This window comes from Podarcis vaucheri (genome assembly GCF_965113315.1).
Source record: "Podarcis vaucheri genome assembly, chromosome: 2".
Classification (NCBI taxonomy): domain Eukaryota; kingdom Metazoa; phylum Chordata; class Lepidosauria; order Squamata; family Lacertidae; genus Podarcis; species Podarcis vaucheri.
Window position 1 is genome coordinate 91,135,330 of NC_138760.1, and position 24,138 is coordinate 91,159,467.

The following is a 24,138-nucleotide window of genomic DNA, read 5'->3' on the forward strand; positions in this document are numbered from 1 at the left end:
ATAATATGATTCGAAAACCCTTTATGTGCTTTTTCTTTATTTGACCAAAGATAAGCATGCCATCCAGACCTGTTGTCTGCCCCTTCCAGGTCCAAAAGGTCAGTGTTCTCCAAAGTTATCCAGTCTTTGACCCAGCATAGACAGGCCGCTTCATAGTATAATATTAAATTGGGTACTGCCAATCCTCCTCTCTCCTTTCGATCTGTAAGTAATTTGAATCTGATCCTTGGCCTTCTTCCCTGCCATATGAACCTTGAAAGGGCTTTCTGCCAGTCTTTAAAAATTTTTTGCCCTCTAATTACAGGAATATTTTGAAATAAGAACAGCATCTTGGGGAGTATATTCATTTTTATTGCTTCCATCCTACCTAACCACGAGAGGTTCACTCTATTCCAAACATCTAGATCTTTTTTTACTTTATTCCATGTTGTCATATAATTGTCTTCAATTAAGTTTATGTTTTTAGGTGTGAGCCAAATTCCTAAATATTTTATTTTTTTTGCCATTTTGATTCCATATTGTCTCTCTAATTTTTCCTTCGCTTCATTTCTCATATTCTTCATCAGCATTTTTGTTTTAAGTTTGTTCAGCTTGAAGCCTGCTAATTTGCCGTACTCTTCCAATGTCTCTAGTGCTTTGCCAATGCTTTCTTGTGGTTCTTCTAGAGATAGCATCAGGTCGTCCGCGTATGCCTTTAATTTATACTCCTTACATCCAATTTTAATCCCTCTTATCTCTGACTTTGACCTTATTTTATTCGCCAGAACTTCTAAGACCAAAATGAACAAAAGCGGGGAGAGAGGGCATCCCTGCCTTGTTCCCTTCTCGATTTTGAATCTATTTGTAAGATTGTTGTTTATTACCAGTCTGGCATGTTGGTTTGAATATATTGCCTGTATTCCTTTTAAGAATTCGCCTTCTATCCCTGCCTTCTCTATGGATTTTAGTAAGAACCTCCAGGAGACATTATCAAACGCTTTTTCCGCGTCTATGAAGATCAGGGACGCAGGTATATTATTGTTGACCTCCAAATATTCAATTATATTTATAACATGCCTCACATTATCTTTCAGGAATCTGTTTGGGAGGAAACCCGCTTGATCTTTATGAATCAAATTTATTAAACATTTTTTCAATCTATTTGCCATAATATCCGCATATATTTTATAGTCATTATTTAGCAAGGATATTGGCCTGTAGTTCTTCATACTCGTTTTATCTGTGTCTGGCTTAGGGATTAGTGTTATAAAGGCTTCCCTCCAGGACTCGGGTATTTTCCCTCCTTTTAAAATGTTGTTCATAGTATCACAAAGCGCTGGTGCCAGTTGGTTTCCCAAAACTTTATAATATTTAGCCGATAGGCCATCCGGTCCTGGTGCTTTTCCCGGTTTCATTTTTTTTATCGCATTCTGGATTTCTTCCATACTTATAAGTCTGTTTAATTCACTTTTTTCTTCATCCGTAACAGTCTTCCCTGTGCAGCACTCTAGATATCTTTCTATTTGTGCTGGGTCCTCTTCTCCTTTCTTATATAGCTCCTCATAAAATTTAAGGAAATTTTTTTGTATTTTTTTGGGGTCTACTATTAATTCTTCCTCTACCTTTATTTTGTTTATAACATTCTGCTTTTGTCTTTTTCTCAGTTGCCAGGCTAAGAATTTCCCCGTTTTATTCGCTGACTCAAAATATCTCTGCCTCATTAACTTGATTTTCCATTCTATTTCCTGGTTCGTTAACATTGAATATTGGGTTTGTAATATTTTTATTAATTGTATGCTTTGTTCATCTCTCGGGTATTCTATTAGTTTTTTCTCATGCTCCCTTAGCTGCTTGAGTATTTCATCTATCTTTTGCTTCCTTAGTTTCTTTTTATGATTGTTTTGCTGGATAAAGAATCCTCTTAAAACCGCTTTGCTGGCGTCCCAGACTGTTTCAATATTTGTTCCTGTATTGAGATTCAGATCGAAATATTCTTTTAGGGTGGCTTTAGCTTTTTCGATAACTTCTTCATTGTTTAATAAGTATTCACTCAACCTCCATCTAAAGCCTCCTTGCGATTCCCCTTTTATTTCCAATGTTATTGAGTTATGATCGGAAAGGGTTCTCGGTTGTATTTCACATTTTATAACTCTTAAGGTAATTTCCCTCGAAGCCCAGATTTGGTCTATTCTTCCCCAGCTTTTATGTACTTCTGAAAAGAAGGTGAATTGCTTCTCTGTTGGGTGCTTATGTCTCCATATATCTGTTAGGTCCATATTTTCTTCCAAATCTTGAAATGATTTCGGTAGCTTTCCTTGTTTTCGTTTTCTCTTTTCTGTTTGTCTATCCATTTCTGGTGTCGGTACTGCATTGAAATCTCCCAATAATATCGTCTTATTATTTCCTAGTTCTAATAACACTTGTTCTAGTTTTTTAAAAAACTCTGACCTATTTGAGTTTGGGGCGTAGATGTTTACCACATTAATCTTCTCTCCCTGGAAACTTATTTGTGAATTTCGTCCTTCAGAGGAAGTGCAATCCTGTCTAAGGCTAGTTGTAAGCCTCACCCCAGATTTACCAGTTTCCTCACCCACAGCACCTCCATCTTGTCTAGATTAAGCTTCAAGCTTCTTCTCATTCATCCCCAAGCCACCTCTTGAGCAGCGGCTGAAGAGTTTCACAACCTACTGGGACAAGCAGTTGGAAGTGAGAGGCAGGGCAGCGTGCCACCTGCATATTGGTGGCCCCTCACCTCAGGCCTCCAAGTGATCTCTTGCAGATGTTTTGTGTAGTTGTTTTTTTAAAAAAACAACAACAACATGGCAGACAGAATGGAACCTTGTAAGCCAAAGGCCGTTTGGCTGGAACGGAGGTCCCCCAGCACCATCTTCTGGGTTGACTCTTCAGGAAGTTCTCCTGTAACACTGTGCCCCCAACCCTGAAAATATCACTTAGAGGAATTCCGGTGCTTTCCCAAGCATTCTGGTATCAATATTTCCTTGCCGTGTGAGTGTGATCCCTGCCCTCTGGTCAGCCAGTGCTTCCATTGTGACTGAGACCCCTTAAACTGCAGTTTCATTGCTACTGTAAACATCTGTTGAACAGTGCCCAGACATCTCCATGACAAATGGTACCTACTCTCCTGGCTCCATTTTGTGACATTCTAAAACTAGATTGATTGATTGTTTCATTGATGTAGAGGTTAAGAATTCTGCTATTGTGGCAAATACAGGGAGTGTGTGTGGGGGACGATGACAACAACAACAACAGCAAGGCCAAACTGTCATTCTTCAGCAGCCCTCCACCTCACAGCAAGGCTACCGGTTACCCCCACCCTTCATTACAGGGATGGGATAAAACACTTACACTGATCTGTCCTAGTATGGGTATAGCCTTGGAAGGGAAAGTTGCTGTTTGCCAGAAATGTATTCATTTATTTTTATTTTATATCCCTCCTTTATCCCAGAGCAGGACCCAGTGCAATTCACAGCATGTATCAAAACATTTTAATTAAATGCCTATGCCTATGCCTATTAAAAGCAGTCCTATTAAAAGCAACACTGAAAGCTATTACCGGTAAATAGCAGAACGACAAGAGAGAAAAAGAAAATGTACACCACCACTCTCAGAAGACCCGCTTGTGGCCAAAGGCCTGTCTGGACAAAAGATATATTTGCCTGTCTGGCGAAAGGAAGGTGGAGAGACAGCTACGCCGGGCTGGTGTCACTATCAGGGAGTAGCCACTGAGAAGGCCCCCTCTTGTGACCTCACCTAATGTGTCTGTAGAGGTGGAGGAACCCATAGAAAAGCCTTCCCAGAGGATCTCAAAGCCCCCATAGGATCTTTCTTCTTCTTTTAATATGCCTAAGTTATTTTGTTTTGCTGGAGGAACTGGTGGCATGCTGAGTCAGAGGGATGAGCTTGGGCTCTCTTGTCCTTTTAGTGTTTCACAAGGTATAAGAGCAAGGCACCCAAGAGATTATGACATACATTTTTTATTTATGCATTTAAAAATGAAAACTGTACCTTTTAACCTATAAACAAGCAAGGTTCTCAAGGGTGTTTACAACCATTAAAACACAATAAAGGTAATTTTAAAACATACTAAAATATACTGCGTAGCTAAAAAAACCACACACCCTAGAACTTCCATTCTTCACAGCAGCCAAGCATTTTACATCCCAAAGGCCTATGAATATAAAATAATATATATTAAATATACAAGTATAAATTAAACATCCAATAAATATTCAATTAAAAACTTTGCTTCTGTTCATTTTGGACCTGAGTCTAAGGGATCTCATTATGGCTGCATAAAAACCTGAGGCTCTAAATATGCTGAACTTGGGAGATGTATAGTTTTAGAATTAGGCAAATTTATAAGGGAGGGAGGCTGAGTTACAGGTGGTGATGGAGAAACATAAATGCTAGGCAGGGAGAGAGCAGATGTAAAATCAGAGCAGATGTCAAGCCCTGGTATGTGTGTGTGTTTGTGCACGTGTACATACACACACACACGCACACACACACTGGTATTTTACTGGGCCTTGAGTACATTTACAGGGCCCCATAAATCATATACACAAGGCCCTTTTATGAGCACTGCACACCTACAATGTGTGTGTGTGTGTGTGTGTGTGTGTGTGTGTGTGTGTAAGCATTAGCCAGGCACAGAGAGGGAAATAGCACTGGATCTTACAAATCCAGAAACGTTGGTGGAGGGGAGAGCCTCTCTCTCTCCAAGCAGCACCGACATTTATCTTTCCTGCAGCAGTGTTTAAAGTGAAAAGGGAGTATCAGGAGAGTTTGATAGGATCCAATTAAATTCTAGCAGATAAAATAATGATGAATTGCAGTGGAGCCCCGGCGAGACATGATGCACATTACTGCCCTCCCTATAGTGCTGGGAAGGCATTGAGGTCATCAACTATAGAAAAATAGGACACAGTTGCAACTGTACTATTCGTGCAGAAAACAGCCTAGGGAAATGAAGTTGGAAGCTGATTGTGTGAGTATATACGTTCAAGGTGGATGTTCCCACTGTGACATGGTTGTTTATGAGTCTATGAGATTAGCGGACAGGCCGTATTCCTTGTTGAGAGTCTTTCTCTTTAGCCATTGCATACACTCTGGATATGGGACTGACAAAAAATAAACAAAAATATTAGATACTTAAGTTTCTTACTGTGATGGAGAGCATTTTTACAGTTTTGTACTTCTCTGAATGAATGAAATAAAAGTTCAGAATAGGTCCACTAAGCAAGCGTTGATAAAATTATCCATTGAATTGCTGAGATTGCTTACCTTTTTCAAATCCCTCCTTGGTGCAGCTGGGTGCGTGTTTAACCTAAACTAGTCTTGCTAGAGTTCCCCCTATTAGAATAAATAAGTAAAATACATTGAAGGGACTATTGTTAGTCAGGAATAGCATGCATTACTTAAGAGTGAGAATTGGGAATGAGTAAAAACATTTCATTTATTTTATCTTTGGGTGGACCGAAACTTTCTCTACCTGTTTCCAAAACCATCCATCTGAGTGTTTTCTTTCAAGTGTTTTTGATACTTTGGTGGAACATGGTAAAGAGAAAACTCATCAGAAAACAATCTGAAAAACTCCAAATAAAGTATCCTGGGGGGATATAGGCAAATCCCTTCATTTGAGTTTAAATCTGGACTGATTTGGAGCCTTGTGGAGACAACACTGTAAAAGTGGAGCATCTTTCAAGGAATTCGCTGTTTGAACATGAGGTGTTTATTCCATACTACAGACATTTGGAGGGCGGGATGCCTAGTATATTTTGAGGATGGCGAATCCGAGGAAGGCGGCTGGACCTGATGGCATCACTGGAAAGGTGTTGAAGGGCTGTGCGGATCAGCTGGCGAGGGTCTTTACTAAGATCTTCAATAAGTCCTTACACCAGTCTATTGTCCCACCCTGCCTGAAGTCGTCAACTATTGTCCCTCTGCCTAAAAAATCCACAATCAGTAGTTTGAATGACTATAGACCAGTTGCACTGACTCCAATCATCATGAAGTGTTTTGAGAAACTGGTGCGCCGTCACATTATCTCCTGTCTTCCATCAACTTTTGACAACTACCAGTTTGCATACAGAGCAAATAGATCCACAGAAGACGCCATCAATACCACTCTCCATGCTGCTCTGTCCCATCTGGAGCAGCCGGGGAGTTATGTGAGGCTGCTGTTTGTGGATTTTAGCTCTGCTTTTAACACTATCCTCCCCCATAGACTGGTGTCCAAGCTAGAGGCGATTGGACTCTCCAACTCCACCTGTCTCTGGGTTTTGGATTTTTTGTCAGAACGTTCCCAGAGGGTTAGAGTAGGGTCACACATGTCCACAGCCCTTAGCCTTAACACCGGCTCACCACAGGGTTGTGTGTTGAGTCCCCTGCTCTACACTATCTATACGTATGACTGTACAGCCATCTATTCCAGCAACAAAATCATCAAGTTTGCTGATGACACTACGGTGGTAGGGCTCATTTCAGGAGGGGATGAGTCCGCCTATCGGGACGAGGTGGAGCGGCTCTGTGTTTGGTGTGGAGAGAACAATCTGGCTCTTAATACGGCTAAGACCAAGGAATTGGTGGTGGATTACAGGGGAAAAAAGGCGGACATTCAGCCCTTGTATATCAACGGGGAATGGGTGGAGAGGGTGGCGGAATTCAGGTTTTTGGGAGTAGCTATCGATCAGGGCATGACTTGGAGCGCACATACCACTGCTCTGGTGAAGAAGGCCCAGCAGAGAATTTATTTCCTCAGACTTTTAAAGAAGAACAATCTGAGTGAGAGACTGCTGGTGTCCTTCTACCGAGGCTCCATTGAGAGCATTCTTACATACTGTATTTGTGCTTGGTTCTCCAGTTGTACAGCTAGGGAGAGGAAGGTGCTCCAGAAGGTCATAACCACAGCCCAAAGGATTATTGGTCATCCTCTCCCATCTTTGGAAGAACTGTACGGTTCCCGTTGTCTTAGGAAAGCAAATAACATCCTGCAGGATTCATCTCACCCGGGACACTGTCTGTTTGCACTACTGCCTTCTGGCAGAAGATATAGAAACATCAAGTCAAAGACAAATAGACTGAAAAACAGTTTCTATCCAAGAGCTGTGGCCCTTTTGAATGCTGTAACTCGTTAGTGTGACCTGGGAGTTTGATGGGTGTGGTGTGGGTGTGGCTGGAATGTGGTTTGTTTGGTTGTTGTTGTTGTCTTGCTTTTGTTGTTTTAAGGGATGGCATCCAATTTCGTTGCACTTTGTGCAATGTTGCACTTGTGTAATGACAATAAAGAATCTATCTATCTATCTATCTATCTATCTATCTATCTATCTATAAAGATCTTGGGCATCTTAGCTTTCACATTGAAGAAACAGGGCCTAGCCTGCCTAATAATAAAGAAGATGCTGAAAATTTGTATGCCATGAGCATCTTATTTTTCCTCCCCCTGTTATGTTCTTCTGTAGTGGATCTTTTGCACTGGATTCTGATCCTCTTCCTCCTTTCCTTCCTCTGCCTGTGTTTCCATATCTATACTATGTCTCTGGGTGTCCTTCTGCATCCATCTGTTTGCTTGCTTATCATGCTGTGTGCCCATCTGTGTAAGTTTCTGTCCACCTGCATATGTGTGTTCCTCTGATTTTTAAAGACAGATCAGTTGTTTTGAATATTTGGTGTAGACTTTGGAAACAAGGAGCATTTGTGGTAGACTTGCAACAGGTGATGGAGTTCTCCGTCAAGAACGGAGACAAAATTATGTCAAAGGATGGAAGCAGGCAGGCAGTTAGTATCCACTTTGGCCCACTCATAATTAAGGATAGCCAGGATAGGCTAAGAAGTTGGTAGGAACATTAAATAATGTTTATGATGTGCCTGAGTCCTTGGGTTCGTTGAATTTTGATGCCACATAAAGTCCTTTTTGCTGCTAAGTGAAATGACAGAGTGCCACTCATGTTTTGTCAGCCTCTTACTGTGTATAGCCACATGGGATGTCTGCATGACTACATGGTTTAGGCATGTTATAGCCTCTGTGTAGATTGCTGCTTGTGGAGATACTTTTATGCTCTATTTTTGAAATATGGAAGACAAAATTTGGACCTTGATGAAGGGTGGGGTGGGGAGACAGAGCTGCATAAGGCAGCTCAGTTTTTATGGACTCTCTCATCCTGTGTTGGATCCCGCCTTCTGACCCGTGGGAGCCAATGCCGTGTTTCACAGGGAAGAAGCGTTTTGACACACATCGGGGTGTGAAGAATGCTAGGCATTCCCAGGGCGGGAGCAGAGGAAGCTGGGCCATCTCAAGTATAAAGCGTTGCTTGGGATCTCCTATCTTTCTTTCAGATATCCTAACCTTTATCCGAGAGAGCTGAATAACTGATAGGAACCACATGCTAGCTTCACTCAGAGAAAACAGAGGGGCAGGAGACTGACTTTTCTACATAAAGGTTTCCAAACAGACCAGGTTGTGAAGCCATTGCTGAAAGTTGGCTTGTGAACCCTGGCCATTGATCATAGTTTCCTGGCTTGCATGAAACAGGAAATGAAGGTTAGCTGCAGCCTCCTGGCTTGTTTCCGTACATGGGTGAAAGGATAACCAATGCAGGGTCCAGAGGGGGTGCGTGCAGGTTCATGGAACTCATGCATATCCTCACTTGCTAAACCAGGATCTGATTGTCCAAAGATGGCCATTGATTAATTTTAATCTTACTGTATTGTATTAATATGTTGCCAGCTTTCTGGAGGTTGCTTTTAAATTTTGTAAACCACCATAAAATCTTGAATGAAGGTCAGAGGGACCAGAGTTCAGTGGTAGAGAAGCTGTTTTGTACACGGAAGGACCCATGTTTAGCTTTGGCATCTCCAGTTAATATAGGACCGTTCAATCCATTTAGTCCAGTTTGATCTACTCTTACTATCAGCAGCTCTCCAAAGCCTCAAGCAGGGATCTTCCACGTAATCTGCTAGTAAATCAGAGATGCCAAGGGACTGAATCTTCTCTCATTTGCATGCAAAAGATACGCTTTACGTGCCCCAAATTTGGTCCTGCCCCAAATTTGCCTGACCATTGCACACTTTTGGCCATTTCAGCAATTTAATGAAGAGAAAAACAATGCCAAGAAAGTTATTTGAGATACCCCCCCATTTAATTCATTTTAGCAGATGAAAATAAGACAAGCCACTGCTATATGATTACCCAGCCTTCTTCAGGCCACTTCTTGAAAACCCATTTTATATAAAATAATTGCACTGAAGATGGCTTGTCCTGCTTTTACAGCTGAATCTTTCAGTTGAGGCAAAATGGCCTGTTGTGAGCACACAGAGCAGAAATCCATGCACATCTCAGTGTTCGTTGTGACAAAGGCCTGTGTTTGGACCGCTCACTTTGCGTATATTGTTATTGTTGTTGCAACTCCCTCGTGTGTAAAATGAGGATTATAAAATAAATTTGCTTCTCACATTCTCCAATGAAGGCTGCGAGAGGGCAGGTGGGAGTGTTGATTAGTTACTGTGTAAATTTCTGTGGTGCGTAATTGCAGAGTGTTGTAATCTAAATATATGTATTACGGAAAGTAAAAACACATCCTTTTTGAGCTTTCAAGGCATGCACAGGATCCATCTGGGTATCTGTCAACAACAAATAAATACAGCTTAAATGAAAATAATTGGAGTGCGGCCAAGTCTTGAGGTCAGGGATCTGTAGCAATCACGACTGGCAAATCAGCAAGACAAGTGCAGGAGCTTTTGTTGTAGGAGAATGGCACAGAGCGTCAAATTCAGGCTAGTCTGGTTAAATGCTCTTCTTCTTGGTGCTTTCCAAAGATGCACTCATCTATGAATACAATACCTCTCTACCCCCACCCCGCCCCCTTAAGGCACTTGCCACCAGATGCAATTTATGAGAGTTTGGATTATTCATATCTTCCAGTTGATTCCTTTTAGATCCTGATTTTGATAATATGCTTAGTAAATTCTTCAAGAAGAAACAGAGCAGAAGACTGACACTTGGGTTGGACCGCCAAGCAGGGAAGCTTGATAGTGTATATGTACCAACAGTTCAACTATTAGGTCTGAAGTAACAAGTAGTACTGTTAACTTGAGAAAAACCAGCATTAATTATTTTCACTCAGATGTATAGATATTCATTCTCATTAGTTAATGGTGATTTATTGCTAGCCGTTTCCACTAGAAACTAGATTTGTTTGTGGGGATGGTCATATATGTATTGGGGTGACTGTCCCCCAAAGTCAAGAAAATTGGGTAGCCAACATGGTACCCTTCAGTTGTTTGTGAACTACAATCTCATCATCCCTGACCACTGGCCTTAATTGTTGGAGCTAATGGGAATTGTCTCTGAACATTTGGAGAACACCTCAGTGGCTTCTACTCCTGTTATGTCCTGCTATTCCAGAGATGTTATTTTGTCTATGTATAGTGTAGCACGGCAGAAATCTGAAAGGCCAATCAAGGTAGCACTTTGTCATAACTATTAACTCAACCAATAAAATATCTCTAGAAATGTGTATTTATAAACATTCAGATGGAGAGAAAATAAGAGCATTGGCATCATGCTACTACTAAGACAACAAATCAGCAAGCATTATTACTATTTTTATAGCCAGCCTTACCTCATTGTATGTTTATTTGGAAATAAGCTGCTTTGATTTTGGTGAGAGTAACTTGCAAATAAATGCACCAGACCCTTGTTATACAGTGGTACCTCAGGTTACATATGCTTCAGGTTATAGATGCTTCAGGTTACAGACTCCGCTAACCCAGAAATAGTACCTCGGGTTAAGAACTTTGCTTCAGGATGAGAACAGAAATTGTGCTCCAGCGGCACGGCAGCAGCAGGAGGCCCCATTAGCTAAAGTGGTCCTTCAGGTTAAGAACAGTTTCAGGTTAAGAACGGACCTCCAGAACGAATTAAGTACTTAACCCGAGGTACCACTGTATATTGTAGAACATTTACAGTCTGTGTTGTTAAGTAAAGAGAACAAGTGACACAAACACACACCTTTCAGTCTCAATACATATCAGCATGAAGATTCTTACCTGCGTCAACAATTATGGCCACAATACTATGGGGTATGTACTTTGCATATACTTTGAATAAAGGGTGAGATTTTCTGTATGTGCCTTTAAGAGGGTTAAAAATATCAAATGGCATAGAAAATAAAAACAAAGTAGAAGCACGAGTAAGTGTTTGGCTTTGTCTGTGTAACTCAAGCATGTGGTGTCAGACTCCTGGCCAAAGCTCGAGCTTGTTGGCTGCTTTCTGCTCTGTCTCCTCCAAAACACCCACCTTCCCTGGCTTCCTCTCTGGCTCTTGGGATGCATGTCGGGCTCCCTTCCTATACACAGTGTTAGGAAATCCAGGAATAGTTCAGGCTGTTGTTGGCAAGACCCAAAATCTGGCTTGTTCTTCCTCCGGTTGAGTCATGGAGAGACTGGCAACAGTGAAGGCAGACAGATTCCTAGTTCTTTTCCGCCCCCCAGATGTGCCCCTCTGTCCTTCTTTCTGTCCATGGAAGAATTGAAAGAGACAAGTGAATCTCTTTGAGCATGTTCTTTAATGTGCACAAACATGGTGGGTGTATTTTAAGCAAGCCACTCGTCTTCTTTGCAATGATTAGGGCTTAGTTCTCCAAAATAGCAGATGAGATGGTAGATCCTATGGTATATCGAGACAGCAGGTAAAGGCTCATATTACTGACTCCCCTTCCACACTGCACACAGAAAATGAGAGGTCAGGATTCCACCCTAGCTCTAGTTTTCTGTGCATAAGCTATCTTGGGTTTCTTCTCCAGTACATTCTACAGCAGTGTTTTTCAACCTTTTTGGGCAAAGGCACACTTGTTTCATGAAAAAAATCACGAGGCACACCACCACTGTGTGCGGAGAGGGAGATGTCAGAGCCCCGCTGCTCTCTATGGGGAATCGGATGAGAGTGGACCGCCTGTCCGCTCTCATCCGATCCCATCCGATCTGATCCCCACCCAGGACAGATGAAAAATAGGGTGGACACAGTCCGGCGCCCACCTAGTGGGCAAAAAATTGACATTTATTTTTTAAAAAATCTTTCGAATCTTTCAATTTTTCCCACAGCACACCAGGCAACATCTCGCGGCACACTAGTGTGCCGCGGAACAGTGGTTGAAAAACACTGTTCTACAGGATGTAACTGAGCTTCCTCTTTCTATCCCTGCAATGGATTGCTTTAATGGTGTTGTTTACAAGGCAGAAGTAGAACACTATCAGGAAATGTTTCCAGAGTTCTAGATAAGTGGGACTCTTGAACTACTTGTAGCAATATTGTGCTATCTGGGTTCTGATGTTCCACAGTCTTTGGCAGAACAATGAGAGTGAGATCTGGATTTTGAAGATTGTTGTGGGTTCAACTCTCTCCCACAACCCACTCTCTTGCCAGATAATGATGGCAGGGAAAGAAAAGTGTAGTGCTGCTTATTTCAGAGGGCAAATAGTGATGATGATGATGATGATGATGAATTAAAATACAATAAAACAATCACAGCAATTAAACATTAACGTGAAGCCGCAGCAGAGCAGATAAAATATTAATATTGTTAAAGATAGAACAAAGTTGTTTTATTCATTTATGCTGCTTTCAATATAGTCTTTTGTTTTTGCAAGCTTCCTTGAACTATATGAGGAAAAGCGGGGTATAAGCATTTCAGATATATATATATATATATATATATATATATATATATATATATATGCTTTCGTAGATTTTCACGGGTACAGGAATGCAGGTTTTGGTGTCTTCGGGTGTCTTCCTGTGTAAGAGTCGGGGTGTCTGTGCGACGTTTCGACGAGGTCTCACTCGTCATCTTCAGGCTGGTGCTTTCGGCTTCTTGTTACTGGAACAGAGCAGAATCTGGTGTTTGAGTTCCTATAAATACTGTTGAGGGGTGTGGTGTATAGCCTCCAACGTTCTGGGCAGAGAGGAAGTTCCTAGATTAGTGTGCCTCTTCTTCTTTTGTTCCTTAATTACTTGAGGGATATCTTGAGTGATTTCATGAGTGATATTCTGAATACCACTGGGTGGGTCATTAAGTGTAGATTAGTTGCTAAAGCTTTTGTGTCTTGACCTCTTGAGCTTGTGAAGAGTTTTTCTGAGAAAATGGCTGTGCTGCATTTAGTTGTGCTCTGGCTTGGCTTCGTGTATAGGGGCGAGCTGTGGTTTTGTGCCTTGTGCCACAAGAACACAAACCCAAACTTTGGCTCAGATATGTTGACGACACCTTTGTAATTTGGCCACACGGGAAAGAAAAACTAGATAGCTTCCTCACACATCTCAACAGCCTACACCCCAAAATACAATTCACTATGGAAATAGAAGACAACAACCAACTCCCCTTTCTTGACGTCCTAATCTACAAAAAACCTGATGGCTCCCTAGGACACACTATCTACCAGAAAAAAACACACACCAACCGCTACTTACATGCACAATCACACCACCACCCTGCACAAATAAACTCCGTAGCCAAGACTCTCATCTCCAGAACCAAACGCCTGGCTGACAAAGACCACTTGACAACTGAGTTACAGAATCTCTCAAATGTGTTAATCGCCAATGGATACCAGAAAAACAGGGTTACGAAGCTAATCCAAAAAGAAACACCCCCCAAAAACCAAGACACAGAAGAAAACAATGGCATGGCCCTCCTTCCTTATATCAAGGGCACTACAGACAAAATCAGCAAAATCCTCCATAAACACAATATCAAAACAGCCTTCTGCACCAACCAAAAAATAGCCAATATCCTCAGAAACCCAAAAGACAAAATCCAGCTGGAAAACCAAGGGGTCTATGAAATACCCTGCAAAGTCTGCCCAGCCACGTACATTGGACAAACAAACAGACGAATAAATGCACGTATCGCAGAACACAAGAATGCCGTCAAAAAAGAAGAAAAAACTTCCTCTCTTTTCCAACACATGAAAGAAACAGGACACGAAATTAATTTTGCTGATTCCAAATTGCTCTTTAACATGGAACATCACCACAAGAGAATAATCATGGAAGCCATCGAGATAGAGAAACACCCTCACAACATGAACAAGCGTGACGACACGTCCCGCCTGCCAGACATCTGGAAATTAGCCCTCCCCACAAAAACCGACACCAGAACCAGAGGCACACAGAACGCCGTCACCAATCAACCACACCAGACCCAAACCCAGACCCTCTCCACAGACATATTACAGACTCCATCCAGTAGCCAAACTATAGTGGCACCTCCGGATGCTGCACCCCCCTGCAATCCCTACACAGATCTGGCTGGCACAAGGCACAAAACCACAGCTCGCCCCTATACACGAAGCCAAGCCAGAGCACAACTAAATGCAGCACAGCCATCTTCTCAGAAAAACTCTTCACAAGCTCAAGAGGTCAAGACACAAAAGCTTTAGCAACTAATCTACACTTAATGACCCACCCAGTGGTATTCAGAATATCACTCATGAAATCACTCAAGATATCCCTCAAGTAATTAAGGAACAAAAGAAGAAGAGGCACACTAATCTAGGAACTTCCTCTCTGCCCAGAACGTTGGAGGCTATACACCACACCCCTCAACAGTATTTATAGGAACTCAAACACCAGATTCTGCTCTGTTCCAGTAACAAGAAGCCGAAAGCACCAGCCTGAAGATGACGAGTGAGACCTCGTCGAAACGTCGCACAGACACCCCGACTCTTACACGGGAAGACACCCGAAGACACCAAAACCTGCATATATATATATATATATATATATATATATATATATATATATATATGCTTTCGTAGATTTTCACGGGTATAGGAATGCAGGTTTTGGTGTCTTCGGGTGTCTTCCCGTGTAAGAGTCGGGGTGTCTGTGCGACGTTTCGACGAGGTCTCACTCGTCATCTTCAGGCTGGTGCTTTCGGCTTCTTGTTACTGGAACAGAGCAGAGTCTGGTGTTTGAGTTCCTATAAATACTGTTGAGGGGTGTGGTGTATATATAGCATGAACTGGATCAGTTACCTAACAATCTTTGGGGTCATTTATGTGGGAATCAGTATTGTGCACAGTGGTTGTGGGAGACTTTTGTCTTGATAAATTATTGGCTCATAGTGTGAAGTTTCATTTTGACTCAGTCAAAACCTGTGCAACATGTTGTTTCCAATCTCCCACAAATCTTGCTTACTTACTGAAGCAGAAATGCACCTCTCTCCTACATGTGAGTTTCTTTTCTCAATGCAGGCACCTGGAGGGTTAAATAATCTCTCCCCGCTTCCCCCTACTCCACACCCAAATCAGAAGCAACTCATTTCCAAAAGGAGCCAGGGCAGAGAAATGCAAATAAGTGTTTCGGACAGCTGCAGGCTGTATGCCTTCCTGAGATGCCAGTGCCCCAAATGAGACATGTCAGAGTACAAATTGAAAATGCCAATTTCACTTACTTTGCCACGCTGCTCGTCACAGCTAAATCCTTCTCTGCCGCCCCTCCCCCCCCACTTCCCACTTACCGAATGATGGGTGCTTCTCCTTAATGTAAATCTGCCTGACTTCTTGGGTTATTTCTGCAGTGGGTCTCTTCAGCCACTCTTAGTGGGACACAGCTACAAAGGAATGGGAGGGGAAAAGGTACACAGAAACTCTTCCCTCATCCATAATATCTGAATGTCAGTTATCTTCTAGTGATCCATATTTAACTCCTGTACTGCGTAAAGGCCTTATTGATGTGAGCTTACAGTAGCTGTACCCCCATTTATCTGAACTTCTGATTGTTTCGGCGCTGCCCAGCCCATTTGTATAAATTCTTTTTCTGGAATTTGTGTGAAGTTGCTTGGAATGTACTGGGTATATGTTTATCTAGGTACAGATGTAAATATAAACAGTGACTAACAGATTACTTTTTTAGAACAGAACATTTCACCTCCTGCCTTCCTCAGTTGCCCAGCTGTGAATTCAAGTCCACTGGGCCAGAATTTTTTTCCTTGTTTCCAGTGTTCTTGGATCGGGTGGCATTGCCATTGCAATAATGGATAAATCAGAGAGGGGGTGTGGCTATCTGAATGGAAGTGTTTTCCAATTGGTTGTTGCATCCCCCCCCCCACAAGATTGGCTGTGTGAAATGCTAAAGCATCAGTTGCCGTGTTTAACATGGAAAATAAGAGAGGAGGGACTCCAGGTGTTTGAAATAATGTTCATTCCAGGCCCAATGTGTTTCGGAACAAATCCATCCTTGGGGGCACATTTTTAGCAGTGTTTTGCAGTAGTAAGAGTCCTCATGCATTTGGTGAAAATTGCTTATAAAACTGTGCCCCTGAGCAAAGCTTTCTTCCCAAACATGTCAGTCCTGAAATAAATCATATTTCAAACTCCTGGAGAGTCTCCTATACGTATATGTGTACATACACAAACATGTAATTTTCTTCTAGAGGTGCTTCCCCGGTTTAACGGCTGGTTTCCTTCAGTTATCATTTCACCCTATGTCCTGAACATTCACAGTCAATGATGTAAATTAAATTGCTGGACCTGGCAGTGAACTTTTTGTTTGATATACTAAGTCATAGTATATCATGGTTATAGCCAGTCATGATGCTCATGAAGTAACTGTCTCCAGGAGATAAAACACAGGTAATGCTGGGTTGTATCCAACGTTAGGCATACTCAGATCTAACCCTTAAAATGAACAAACATGACTAGCTTAGGTGTACAAATTTCTATGGGTCAATCTTACTAGAGCTTAGCTGGATACATCCTAGTACATTTGAATCCTTCTACGATCCAGAGCAAACTCGTCTGAAGTGCAGTTCGATGCTTTGAAAATCATCTCTCTGGATGTACATGCACACAATTCAAGGAGCTGGGGAAGGAAGGGCTCAGTTTGTTTAGAACATTAAATGAACAGTGGACTTTTGCATAGATCTTGGAATAATATTGATGGCTTGTGCAAAAGCATCATTTTGAAGAAGGCACTCCCTTGTGTGAGCAGAAGTTTTGCTCAGTTGTGTCATCAGTCCATTTTTTTCAAACCAACTTTTTTTCCAAAAAGTTACATTTTTAAAAAATTCAAAAATAATAATTACCTTTTTAAAATGTAAAGTGCTCTTTTATACATATTATTGTGAGCATTCTAGGTTGAATTTTGTTTTTATCGTTGTTTTGAAATGTTTTTGTAAGTCAAAACTTAGGGAAATGACAAATACACCATCATTTGCCTTGGGAGTTTTTATTGAAGGATGGTATAAAAGCATATTAAATAAATTAGTTCCTGAATGGGAACTTTGGCTGATACGCTTATTTTCTCCTTCAAAATTATTGTGCATGATAGACTGTCATGTTCAACACCTTAGGGCAGCTGAATTTTACTGATTAGACCATACTTCTATACAGTGAATGTCTTACTATATACAGTATCGCCTATGTAGCACCCTTTGAAATTGAAGGAGCATGATGTAAACATATAATCTGTAAAGTAGTTATGTCCTACTGTTTGTAATGGGATTATTTTGTGATTGGTTGTCCTATGAGAAACACCCTGGTCTTTTCTCAAGAGCTCGGCCTTTCTCTGGTAGGTTTCTTACGCTAGTTCTGTACTTTCACCTGAACGCTTTACACTGTAAAGCATTCAATCAAAAATGCAAAACCAGAGTCCCTTCTGTTTCTTTGCACTTATCACTGAATTAAGCACAAAATAGGCTTTGAAGGAGCTGAGGCGTGGAAGCTTCTACCTTCTTTGAGTGGCAGGAGGATGTGGAGAAAGGGTGCTTGGGGGCACGGATATGCGGGGAGGGGAGGGGACCATACGCACTGCCTTCACCTTTCACTTCTCTGTGTCCTCATCAAGGCAGACTCAGTGCCATGGGCTGAGGGTTGGTGGGTGGGGTGGAGTGGGAGCGGGGAAGGATCCAAGGCACAGGGAGAGCTGATTCTCCAGTGTCCATAGCTCCCTAACAAACTCCAGCAAGCCATGAATCTATCATTTAATCTCTCCTGACACGCCTGTCATTTTCTCCGGAGAGAAGCGGAGAATCTCTCGCCGAAGGAGGTCATTAGCTGTCAGGGAAGGTTCCGACTGCCTTCCTGTCTCTGTATCGATTAAGCCTCCACATGCGCGCAGGCACTGTGGAGGGAATATTGATGGGGCTGCCAGAAGTTTGGCTTGGGCTAGAGATTGGGTGTATCTTTTCACTGGGTGGGAGGGACAAGGACTCGTGGGGCTGCTTGATGAAGATATAACCCCAAATTTGTCTCCCTCTACAACCCTGCCCTCACAGAGCTATTGTCCGCTTTAGGCTCTTGCTTTTTCGTTTTCTGTGTGGGAGCTTTATTTCCTTAGACCCTAGGAAGGCAGAATCTAATATTGCCAGCTCTGGAGAGCAGAGAGGGATGACTCCAGCTGCTGCTTAGTTTGAGATATCACTGTCACTCAGTTTGTACAGTTCACCAGAAAATCCTCCTCCTTTCATCGGAGGAGCAGGTTCAACATGAACGCTGAATGTTAATCAGAATCAAATGATTAGAATGTTTAGTTTTTATTATATATCACCATAGTGACAATATTGTACACTATTGGAGGGGCTCTGAAAGCCACTTAGTCCACAGTGAGTGTATGCCAGTAGTGCTTTTTTTTTTTTAAGTACAAATTCTTCACCTAGGTAACCTAATTCCTGTGCCAAGAGAAGCTGGAGTCTGTAATGCAAATAAATTATGCACATGACGTGACTTCAAATAGATTTGCTTATTTCCCACCAGTGATTCTGTTTCTGCTAGCTATAGGATAGGCAGAAGACCTATACGAAAGCATATCCAAACTCTTGCAATATTGTCTGTGCAAGTAAGAAGATTTGCAAGGGGAGGTTCCTGAGGTGCATTGGAGTCCAGATTACAATTCCTTTCCCTCAGAAAAGGCCTTCCATCTGGCAGACTTCTAGGAAGCAGCTGGGAACTGGAAATATAAGTACTGCTTTTGGAGAGGGGGAGGCCCCTGGATATTGGAGACTTTGCATTTGACCAGAGTGTCTTGCTTGGGACGTGTCATCATCCCTGGCAACCACAGATCCAAATGGGTATACTTAGAACAAGCCAGAAGAATGCAAAGTTCCCCTGTGGTCTGTGGTGTGATTCCTGATGTATATCTGTTTCTTTCTGTCTGAGGGTGCCTAATGCGACTCTTTTCTCTTGTGTTTCCTCTGGCAGTATTCCTATGAAGGGAATGGCATCAGTGACCTCCCGGTGAACCTTTCCGTGGTATGGAATGGGAACTTCATCATTGACAATCCCCAGAACATCCAGGGTAAGCTGATGAAGTCGGGTGGGGTGGAGCACCCTTAGCAAGATACAGCAGGAGTTCCCTGCAATGAACTGCTTCTGCATTCCACTTCTGAGCCATCCACCTCAGGGCCAGATTGACACCAGTGCACCCCTACAGGTGTAAAATCAAATATTATGCTAGCCTGAGCAAACAAGCTTTCTAACACAGAGCAAAGTTAGAAGTGGTGGTCTGGGGATTACTGGTTTCTCTCCTGCCCATCAAAGCGCTTTGACCCTCCAAACGCGGTGTACTTGCTCCGAAACATTTTCTCGGTAGTGTGCTGTCCTTATAAACATGCCCAGCCATTCAATAACTTGTTTGAGACTTAAATGCACGTTCACTTCCTAGACATAAAATGAAATCACTTTGAAGGCTGCTTTACGATCCTGGCTCCCGCTGCAAGGAACTTAGGACATGATAGTTAGGTTAGTTCGGTAATGGGCAAAGATTATTTCACACACATACACACACACTGCAAATAAATTCACAGCATTCTCACAAAATCGTAAACCTCAGAGTTATTTGGGGAAGCCGTGACAACTATGCCAGTTCAAACCACTTGAAATTTGTGACCCTGATTTTGGTTTTCAGCGGAGATCCTAGCACAGGAAAAGGCAATGTTGTGCCTTTCATATGTTGGCGGATTGCAATTCCCAGCATCACCAGCCACTATAGCCATAGGCTGGGGATGATGAGAGTTGTAGTCCAGCAGTATGTGGAGGGCACCACTGGGTTATCCCTTCATTAGTGGATAGGCATTTGCATCATAAACAAATCCCTTGCTGGCTGTATTCAGTAGTGAAAGCTGAAAACTATATAGGCAGTGAATACTGTCAAAACTGGTCTGATGCAACAAAGCATATGGAAAGTGATAGACCCTGAGGTCCTTTAGTGGGCATTGTCAACAATTACCCATCAGAGGGGGAATCTGTGTAGCAGTTCTGTCTCCACCCCACTCCCCAACTTCTTTTTGAATGTAAGCAGGGATTTGTGTTTTCTTCTTGCAGCTCACCTATACAAGTGCTCAGCTCTGCGCGAAAGCTGTGGGCTGTGCCTCAAGGCAGATCCACGCTTCGAGTGTGGCTGGTGTGTGTCAGAAAAGCGATGTTCCCTGCGCCAACATTGCCCAGCCTCTGAGAGCAGCTGGATGCATGCCAGCAATGGCAATAGCCGCTGTGCGGACCCCAAAATCATTAAGGTATGCTTGTGAAGGGTAAGTGGGCGGGGGGTTCTTCTTCTCCTTTATCCTCAGTGCTGAATAGGAAATCGCCTATGGTGGAGGGTACATGGTAGTGGGCAGTTCTGAAGTATTTTAAGGCATGGCTGGCCTAGCTACCAGCGCATGCAGTGTTCTTGTAGCATATGATACAAGATGTAGTATTCTCCTGACACTTTCTTTGTTCAGACACCAATAACTGGTGCGAAGCCTCTTCTTCCCACCAACCAGTGAGTGCTCAATGAACAGTAACGAGCAGAATTAGTGTCTCCTGTGATATGCCGCTGATGGGGCAATGCAGTGGTGATTGTAATGGAGAATCAGTGGAATGTGGTTCAGTGGTCAGAGTTGGATGGAGCTATCCTGTCTTCTGTTCCTAACCCCAATTGACATTTCCCCCACTTCCAGATTCTCCTTGTTCTCCTCCATCTATAGCAGGGATGGGGAAACCATGGCCCTCCAGGCATTGCTGGGATTACAACTCTCATCATGGTCAGTGGTCACTGTTTCGCCATTCTTGATCTATGGAAGCATGGTTGTTTTGGAATCTGTTACTGTGGCTTAGGTTTTCGATGTCAACGTTTTGCTCTTAATGGGTATTGTTATATATGTTGTGAAAATCAGGCAAAGTGTACGCTTTTAAATAAGACATAAATAGGATGGAGATGAATAATATCAGGTGACACTTGTGACCTGTGCAAGTTCATTGGCCAGTGCTGGTGAAGACAGGCATTCCAAAGAGGGGTTGGACTCAGATTCACCGCATTATGAGAGGGCTTTGTTTCCAGGACTGATGATACATATTGAAATTTCGCTTAGAATGACTTTCTGTCGACTTACTACAACAGGCAGAGTAGTAGGAGTATATTTTTTTGGCTTGCATACCACTTTCTTTCTCTCCTGTGTTGACAGTGAAAGCTTGATTCCCATTCTGGCCTGTTTCACAGGATTCCTAGCAAATAGGATTCTGAAAGAAGATGAGGTTTGGTGTGTCGTGGATTCCTCACCCCCCCACCACGGTTGTGTTCACAGTTTTTAGCCACCCATCTTTTCACTTCCTTAAGACTGGTTGTTTATCATCCCTCTTCTCTTGACAGCTGCTATGACCTTCATTTAATAAGATTGTGTATATTAATGTTAACATGTTGGTTGGGCCAGGCTCCAAGTGCATTAGCAGGGATTGGCAGGTAATTCTATTTGATATGTTCTATTTACCCATATACTGCAAGCCAGGCAGGCCTTGGTGGTGTTAATTACCAGAGTCTTAGCACAGTATCTCATCTATTTGGGTTTCAGTGTCTTATCTGTTGAAGGCTGGAAATTAGAGTAGTGCCTCTTGCACTCCCCAAAGCTAGTTGCTTCTTATTGCTGATTGGCATTGTGGGGCCCTGCGCTGCGTTTGCCAAGGCCTTCACTCTTTGGAAGCCCCCAGCCCACCACAAAAACTGATGGGAGAGAGCCTGCCTAATTAGTGTCTGCATCTTCTATAAAAAGAAGTAATGACTGTAACACTGGAGATGGGAGGTGGGGGAATGACAGGGGAGTCTTACCGTCTCAAATCACGTAAGTTATATTACAGATTTCCAGTGAAATAGTACTTAGCATTTATACAGTGCTTTAGGGTGCTCAGGATGTTTCAAATACAGTGGCCGAATACTATTTATTTTATTATATTTTTATACCGCTTTTCAGACAAATGGTCTCTTCCAAAGCAGCTCTCATCAATTAAAGAGAGAGGGAAGAAGAGAGAGAGAGAGATGGGGAGCCTTCCATCAGGCTTCCAAACTTAAAAAATAATAAGAAGAAGGAACACAAAGAAAGGGGAGGTGGGGGGAAAAGGTAGAGCAAGGGATATCATTTTGACAATACTACAGCAAGGTGGTGAGTTGTAAATAGGCATTTATTTGATTGTGGGTTGTGTTTATGAGATGACTCATAAACTAAATTCTCCAGGTGGCAAGCAGAGATTGAAAACACAACAATAAAACCACACTACAATAAAACCCACAGTAAGATTAAGAGACATAAAAGCAAAGTACAAAACCAGCACAATAAAATGCCACAGACAGCACAGAACTAAAACAGCCATCAGATGCATGTGCTAAAGCCATCAGATGCCACAGGACTTAAAGTCTGATCTTAAAAGACCTGGGAGAATAGTAAAGTCTTAGCCTGATGCTAAAAAGGCAGCAATGTCGGTGTCTGGCAAGCTACCCTAGGGAGAGTATTCCTTAGTCAACGGCTGCCACCAGAAAGTCCCTCCTTTGTTTCTACCCTCCAAATTTCACATTGAGAAGCTAAACAGAGAGGGGCATAGCCAGAGAGAATATAGCCATTGTGTGGTATGATAAAATCAAAGTGCATAGGGCCTTTAAAAATCACATTGTCAGAAAAGCGTTGTTTAATGTTTGGATAAGATATAAAGACTTGTTGGAAAACAAAACCCCTAGATGGTTGTCACCCTTGGAGGCTAAGGCACTGAAGAAACTCAATATGGAGGCCGGATGGCCAAAGTATTGGGAAATTCTGGAACAAGATGGAGATAAATTGAAATTACAGAGTCATGAGAAATTGAAACCTAAAGTACGAGATTGGCTCCATTATTATCAAATAATGGAGGTTTACAAACAAGACAGGAAAATTGGCTTCCAGGTGGAGAAATCAAAATTAGAAACTGAATTGTTAGAACCCAATACCAAGAACTTGTCAAGAATGTATAATTTGCTGCTGAAATGGAATACACAAGATGAAACAGTTAAATCGGCTATGATTAAGTGGGCACAGGACATTGGTCATAACATTATGTTTGCTGACTGGGAATGGTTGTGGAACACCGGTATAAAATTTACGGCATGTAATGCCTTAAAGGAAAATATTATGAAAATGATCTACAGGTGGTACATGACCCCAGTCAAGCTAGCAAAAATTTATCATTTGCCTGACAATAAGTGTTGGAAGTGTAAAGAAACCGAGGGTACCTTTTATCACCTTTGGTGGACGTGCCCGAAGATTAAGGCTTTCTGGGAAATGATATATAATGAAATGAAAAAGGTACTTAAATGTACTTTCCCTAAGAAACCAGAGGCCTTTCTCTTGGGCATTGTCGGCCAATTGGGGTCAAAGAAAGATAGAATTTTCTTTATGTATGCTACGACAGCAGCAAGAATACTCATCGCAAAATATTGGAAGACACAAGATCTACCCACTCTGGAAGAATGGCAGATGACAGTGATGGACTACATGACACTGGCTGAGATGACTGGCAGAATCCGCGACCAGGGGAAGGAGACGGCAGAAGAAGAATGGAAGAAATTTAAAATCTATCTTAAGGACTATTATAAACTTGATGAATGTTAGAATGTCGAGGTTTTGAGAAAGAAAGGATTACAGCGATATAAGATCAGACTGAAGGAAAGACTAAGAGGACATATGTTTGACAGAACTATTTAGAGGTTGCTGGGAAATTTTGGACATTGGGATGCAGAAAGGGGAGGTATGGGGGAGTCCGAGAAACAAGGTTTATGAAAAAAAAAGTTATGAAATTATACATGTTTGTATGTCTTTTTATATGTTTGTATTGTTATAAAAAATTTTGTAAAACAAACAAACAAAC

General features: G+C 42.1%; 1 protein-coding gene across 4 annotated transcripts in view; it reads left to right on the top strand.

Moving 5' to 3' along the window:
- PLXNA1 (plexin A1) overlaps nt 1-24,138 on the top strand; it is a 343,514-nt gene that overhangs the window by 244,657 nt on the left and 74,719 nt on the right. For all 4 annotated transcript variants that reach the window (XM_082209182.1, XM_082209180.1, XM_082209183.1 and 1 more), the window contains exons 11-12: nt 19,195-19,291; nt 20,317-20,507. In XM_082209182.1, coding sequence (XP_082065308.1) covers nt 19,195-19,291; nt 20,317-20,507 — 288 coding nt within the window. The remainder of the gene's footprint in view (nt 1-19,194; nt 19,292-20,316; nt 20,508-24,138) is intronic.